This window comes from Lactuca saligna, chromosome 2 (genome assembly GCF_052625555.1).
Source record: "Lactuca saligna cultivar CGN05327 chromosome 2, ASM5262555v1, whole genome shotgun sequence".
Classification (NCBI taxonomy): Eukaryota; Viridiplantae; Streptophyta; class Magnoliopsida; order Asterales; family Asteraceae; genus Lactuca; species Lactuca saligna.
Genome location: NC_136418.1, coordinates 192,142,348 through 192,149,049, shown reverse-complemented (window position 1 = coordinate 192,149,049; position 6,702 = coordinate 192,142,348). Strand labels below are relative to the sequence as shown.

Sequence of the window (6,702 nt, the reverse complement as noted above, 5' to 3'; positions counted from 1 at the left end):
AATTAGCCATATGTGATACCGATTTCTTAGCTTGAAAAAATTTCGATTAATCTTAATTTTTACAACTGTATTATCAAAAAATACAAAATAAAAAAATCTAAAAGTTCGTCGCATCAATGTTACGTAGATAAATATGGATCAGAAATACCTATATGAATTAGGAAATGCCACATAAACTTACAACCCACTAAACTTGATATAGTAGTTTTAATGACTAAAAAAAGATAATTAACACGTTTCATCAATCAAGTAAAGGTTATTTAATAAACTATTCAATTATCGTATATATGAGACAGTTTGGCCGAGTGGTCTAAGGCGCCAGATTTAGGCTCTGGTCCGAAAGGGCGTGGGTTCAAATCCCACAGCTGTCAGATTCTTTTTTATTCATTTCTTATTTCTTTTTTATTAAGAAATACCGCTCTGTTTCTTTTGGTCGTTTGCGGACCTTATCAGTTGAGTTTTCCAGCAAGAACATTGCGCGCGCAAATAAACCGGTGGTAAGACAACAACTTAACTCCGATGGCTATATCAATGTCAACGACAACACCCTCTGCGTTATTTACTTCTCCGATTGCTTCCCCTATCAAGATTCTCAAAATACCTCGCGTTTTCTGGCCATGGCAGAAGGTAACTCAATTTCACTTCATAAACCCTACCCACCCTAACTCCGATGGCTACATTTGATTCAGTTTTAATAGGTGAAGTTGGGGCCAATGAGTGTATCCCCCATGGGGTTTGGAACATGGGCATGGGGCAATCAGTTACTTTGGGGATACCAAGAATCCATGGACACTGAGCTTCAACAAATTTTTAACCTAGCTGTCGATAATGGTATTAACCTCTTTGACACCGCTGATTCTTATGGAACTGGTAAATTAAATGGGCAGAGCGAGAAGCTTCTTGGAAGGTTCATACGCGAATTTGAAGGTAAAACTCTTTATAGTGCGCCTTAATTTGGTCAAAACTGACATGTCATTAATTATTTTTGGGAGTCTACAGGTTCTTATTATTAAAAGTTAACATTAGTGATGCATATGTAGAGGTTTTTTTTTGGGTTTGTTGCTAAGTTGTTGGCTGACTGGTTGTTCAGGACAGACACAAGTTGGTGATAACATTGTGATTGCCACAAAGTTTGCTGCATATCCATGGCGCCTGACACCCAACCAATTTGTGAATGCTTGCAAGTATAGTATACAACTCTTTCTTTCGTTCTCCTGATTTTCTAATTCAAGAGTCATGAGAATGAGAATGAGAAGGAGATGGTTTTTGTAATTTTCAGGTCTTCTTTGGATAGGTTGGAAGTGGAGCAGATTGGAATAGGACAGTTGCATTGGTCAACCGCAAACTATGCTCCTTTTCAAGAGCGAGCACTTTGGGATGGTTTGGTGGCAATGTATGACAAGGTTATCTATCAACTCTTGTATTCTGACGCAGATGATTTTAGCAAAAAGTTTTTTGAAAGAAAAAAAAAAAAAACTGATGCAGGGTTTAGTTCGAGCAGTTGGGGTGAGCAACTATGGACCAAAGCAGCTGCTGAAGATACATGATTACCTCAAGGAACGAGGAGTTCCCTTGTCTTCAGCTCAGGTACTTGTAACTTGTAAGTGCATGCCTAGGCTTTCAGGAATCAGAAATCAGAATTATGACATGACATATCATATTTCATGGCTTTCAGGTGCAGTTCTCATTGTTGAGCATCGGGGAAGATCAAATGGAGATTAAGAGTGTATGTGATTCACTGGGAATCCGTCTGATATCTTACAGTCCTTTAGGCCTTGGCATGCTTACTGGCAAGTACACCCCTACTTCTAATAATCTTCCACGTGGACCAAGGTAAAAAAGCAAAACCAGTTGATTAAATAAATATTGTTTGTTTAAGCTTTCAAAATTAATGTATTATGATGACATGCCAGGAGTTTGCTGTTCAGACAAATTCTTCCAGGGCTGGAACCCCTTTTGATCTCATTGAAAGAAATATCAGAAAAAAGGGGGAAAAGCATACCACAGGTTGCAATAAACTGGTGCATCTGCAAAGGCACAATTCCAATACCAGGAGTCAAGTCACTGAAACAAGCTGAAGACAATCTGGGAGCTCTGGGTTGGAAGCTTAGGCCCACTGAGTTGGATCAGTTGGAATATGCTGCAACCCAGTCCCCTCGCAAGATGCTCCAAAATGTCTTCCAGACAAGGTATCTATCTATTCTTCTCTATGCTCCAAATTGTTTTTTCTCTCTTCCTAATTGCTAATTCATAAATAAATACAACTCTCTTCTTTGCAGATAACTTTCAGGAAAAACAACACAGTTGTAGATGCCGTTGTTCTTGCTTTGGAAACTCAAATCAAGTTGAAATTGTTCATATCATAAAACTTTGTTATTTGATGACTACTTATAATTTGTGTCTGTCACACACATGCAGTAAATAAAATAATTTTATATTTCAGAAAAATCAGAATAGTTTCTAAGCATACAAAGGGGTCATGTCAAGTCTTGCCTGTTCAAATGATACCTTACATAAACGACGCAGCCAATGTCTTAAGAGACCATCCGTCCTTTTGTAAGGTGTTAATTCATTTCATAGACTTTTTTTTTTTTTACTTAATAAGTTAAATCTGGCCATGGTTGTCTCTTTTTTACTTAATCCCGACATAATGACTTAATGGGTTAACCTAAAAATCATGGCTTAATGTATCAAGACATCAACCATTTACTTATTTATCCTTCTTTTAACTGTAACACCTCTCACACTAAAAATCGATGGAGATTGTTAAAAGTTGTTTAATGTTTTTTTTTTTTTTGAAATATAAGGGTAAAAAATCGTCATTTACACAGGTCTAGAAAAGAACTAGACCATCTTATGTAAACAATACTTTATCCATATATAATTTCATATGGAAAAAAAGCACTCACTTCATCTTGTAAGTTATACAAAAAGACGGTTTAAGCCCTAACTTTTTATTTCTTTTAAATGTTTTGTTAAAAGTTTTTATTTAGAAAATAAGACAAGTAAGTTATGGAAAAGACATGACTTGAGACAGACAGTTGGTTATGCATGCAATGGTGTTAATTAAGGTTTTTGTTAATGGTTTTAATTAAGGTTCTTGCGACAAAAGAGCCCCAACGACCAAGTCCAAAGAGTGCGGTGCAGTGTTGACTGTTGACTGTGGAGGTCTAAACTCTAAAGGCAGAACTGAAGCTTTATTACTGTAAATCTGTTATGTTTTTGTAAAAAGAAATATAAATGAGAAAGTGATTATTATTATTATTATTATTATTATAGTAATGATGGTGTTGTCACTATCCAGTTTATCATGATTAAAACCCATCTCCTATTTATTTACATGACAAAATAATGCACCACACTCCACCGGGTGGGTTTATTTCCCTCTCCCATTTGACATGACATACTTCAATTTATTTCTCTTTATACGGTACAAGTAAGAACTTATGTTGTAATAACGACTCTATGAATGTGTATATTAGATTTTTTTTTTTTTTTTTTTTTTTTTTTTTTTTTTTTAATGTTCGTTAGTGGTTAATAGACACTCTCCAAGTTAATAGAATTAATGTTCGAACTAAAACCCGAGACCTTCAATCTAAGAGACAAATGTCTCTACCAAATTGACTAATCCCACGTTGGCATATATTATATTGGTGAGTGTCATATCGTCACATTATTTTTTTCTTCAAACCACAAAACTATTGATGTCATACCACACTTTTACTATTTAATAAAATATAATTATATAAACCTAATAAAAGAAAAAATACATTTATTAATGAAAAAAATACATACTAAATTTAAAAATAAAAAAAATAAAAAAAATAAAAAAAACATAACTGAAACAACAAAGTAGAATACATGGTGTCTGATCATTGCCATTCACCACATTGTCATAATTCTTGTCTTTATCTCCTTCAAACATTTCCAATTCATCATCTATATTGTCAAACAAGTCGTCTTCATCAAAATTGTCGACAGCGGGATTCTCGTATACTTCCCTTTTTTTCTCATGTACGTGTGCGTACCAATACCATATCCTTCAACATTTGGTAAATACTTATTTTCATTCTAGCGGCAAATCGTCTTCCCCTCATCTTTCTATAATCATATTATGCAATATGATACATGTGTACATCATGCTACTTATTTGTTTGCACTTCATAGATTGTGTTGGTACTTTGAGTATTTATCAACGTCTTTTTAGAACACCAAATGCTCACTGGATATTCTTCCTAGTAGATTCTTATGTCAACTTAAACTTTATTCTCTTTTCATCAGTTGGACATGAAAATGATTTGACAAATACTGCTAAATCGGAATATATCTCATCAGTAAGGTAATAATCACATTTGTATGTGACAGGTTTTAAAGGTTACACAATTCATGTGGAGGAAAATAACTCAACTCTTGAGTTCACATGCAACCTAATTGAATCTATGTTTCCACAATAGAATGCTATAATCTATTGAACATCAAGAACCCTAATACACACCTAGTAAAATCGAAAATTATAAAAGGTTTAGGGGTACTGTAACATCCGATTTTTAGGTATTTTTATTTTAGCCCTTGGACTATGTAAAGTTTGCATATTTGGCCCTTTGTGGCAAAAGTCTTACATTTCAGCACGTACGCTGGACGTACGTGAGGTACACGCAACATACTTACGCAAGTCATGGATCGTGGGACGCATGCTAGTACGCGGGGCGTATATCTGGTATGTAGGGCGTACTAGCTCAGCTCCCAAACCCTAAATTTAGGGGTTTGCTCCCTATTTAATACACCTTATGCCTCCCTTGGACATTCCTTATCAGGCTCCACTCCTTACAAACCCTAATCTCGAGTCTAAACCTTGTGTGTGAAGATTTTGAAGCTTGTTAGTGATTTTGGTGCTCTTTTGTTGAAGAAGAAGAAGACTATTGAATAAGGCAAGGTTATAGAACTCGTTACTAGGTACTTGTTCGGCCGACCACCAAGTAGTGAGTACTCGGGAGTACTCGGGGAGTACTCGGATTCGGTAATTCATGTAGAAATATTTTTAGGGAAATTATATATGTCAAAATCATAAGTTGATTGAAATATATAACAAAACTAGATACATGTGAATATACAAAAACTGAAAAAACACATAATGGTCTCATTTCGTGAATAATAATTGAAAATTTAAGATATATATGTAGTGATAATCACATGTGTGTATTAAATAATAAATCATTAAGTAAATTATACATATTAATCACTGAGTTGACCGAGTTATACAACACTACTCATTTCAGTAAGGGACCAATCGGGGAGTACTTGGGATTTTGTAACTCGCCTCGGTAAGGGGCCGTGTAGCGAGTACTCGGAGGAGTAGTCGGCCAACTCAGCAAGTTTTACAACACTGGAATAAGGTGGTGTTGCTTGCAAGCTTGTGGATCCAGAAACTACCTCACTTTGTGCATCTTTTGAAGGTATAAAGTTTATACCTTGATGTGTTTCTTTCTAGATCTCCATATATGAGTTTTTATGAGCTTTTTGTCCCAGAGCATGGACCTTTGTGAGTATGGAGTACTCCATAGAATATTAGCTATCCTTTCATGTGTTTTAGGTTTTGTAGATTCATAAAAATGGTTGCTTGAGTATGGAGTACATCAAAGTTTGGTGGTGTGGAGTATAGATTAAGTTAGAGTTTTAAGGTTTCAGCTCTTTTCAGCCATGTAAAGGCTTAAAGTTATGGACTTTATGGATTAAGACGTTCTATGGAGGTCATATTTTTGGATTGCATGTCTTAATGATTAAGACATTTTGGAGCGATTTTTGGGATCAAACGACGTACACCCCGCGTACTTCTAGCTACGGCCAGCATAGCCATGCCTGACCCCAACTCATTGGATCCCCCGAGTACGCAGCGCGTAGGAGGAGTGTACGTGCAACGTACACGTTGGATAGTTGACTTTTGTTGATTTTTGACTTTTGCTCAAGATTTAAGGTTTTGGACCATGGAAAGGGCAAAATGGTCTTTTTTTCCCTTAAAGGGCATAGTTTTGGGATTTGGACTTGTGAGTTGAGTTATGGACCTTGATTATTAATTAGGGTTAATTATTGTGTTTTTAGGTGGAGTCTAGTTCCGATTGTTCGGATGTGAGATTTATTTGTTATCAGTATCAAGTGAGTATCCTCACTTATTCTTACCTGTGTGGTAGAATAGTTGTATTTGTGATGACCAGTTTGGTCTAAAGGTTATTATTGTGTTATGTTGTTTATGTGTGACTAAGACATAAAATAGTCTCTAGGGTTACTGATAACCCACAGGACGTGTTGTTTTCCCATTGGGACTGCTGATAGTATCCAGTGTTGCTAATAACTCATAGATATTTATTTATGTTGTGTTGTATGTGGTGTCTTGGGGAACTCACTAAGCTTTGTGCTTACGGTTGTTGATTATATGTGTTTCAGATACTTCTGAGGATCGCGGGAAGGCGAAGGTCTGATTGTACACAATCGATGGGACATTTGTTACTGGGTATTTTGTGGCACTCTAATTTTATGATATTGATTTGTATTTGGCACTTATGTTTGTCCGATAACTTGGTTTATGAATGATATTTTGGGTAATTTAAAAATGAAAATTTTTGTTTGAAATTTGAGGCGTTACATTTACATACCTTCTTGATTATTTTAGTAAAAAATCAAATGGATCCTTCTTGAATTGATATGGAA

General features: G+C 35.5%; 1 protein-coding gene and 1 non-coding gene across 2 annotated transcripts; both read left to right on the top strand.

Moving 5' to 3' along the window:
- The first annotated feature begins 291 nt into the window (after nt 1-291).
- On the top strand, nt 292-371 carry TRNAL-UAG (transfer RNA leucine (anticodon UAG)). Its single transcript has one exon. It is a non-coding gene; the product is annotated as a tRNA-Leu (tRNA).
- A 39-nt stretch (nt 372-410) lies between these two features.
- PLR1 (NAD(P)-linked oxidoreductase superfamily protein) lies at nt 411-3,264 on the top strand. Its single transcript, XM_078977428.1, has 9 exons — nt 411-627; nt 699-927; nt 1,091-1,184; nt 1,280-1,403; nt 1,486-1,587; nt 1,676-1,833; nt 1,914-2,189; nt 2,280-2,561; nt 3,097-3,264. The coding sequence occupies exons 1-8, from the start codon at nt 520-522 to the stop codon at nt 2,281-2,283; spliced, it is 1,095 nt and encodes a 364-aa protein (XP_078833554.1). The 5' UTR covers nt 411-519; the 3' UTR covers nt 2,284-2,561; nt 3,097-3,264.
- The last annotated feature ends 3,438 nt before the right edge of the window (nt 3,265-6,702 follow it).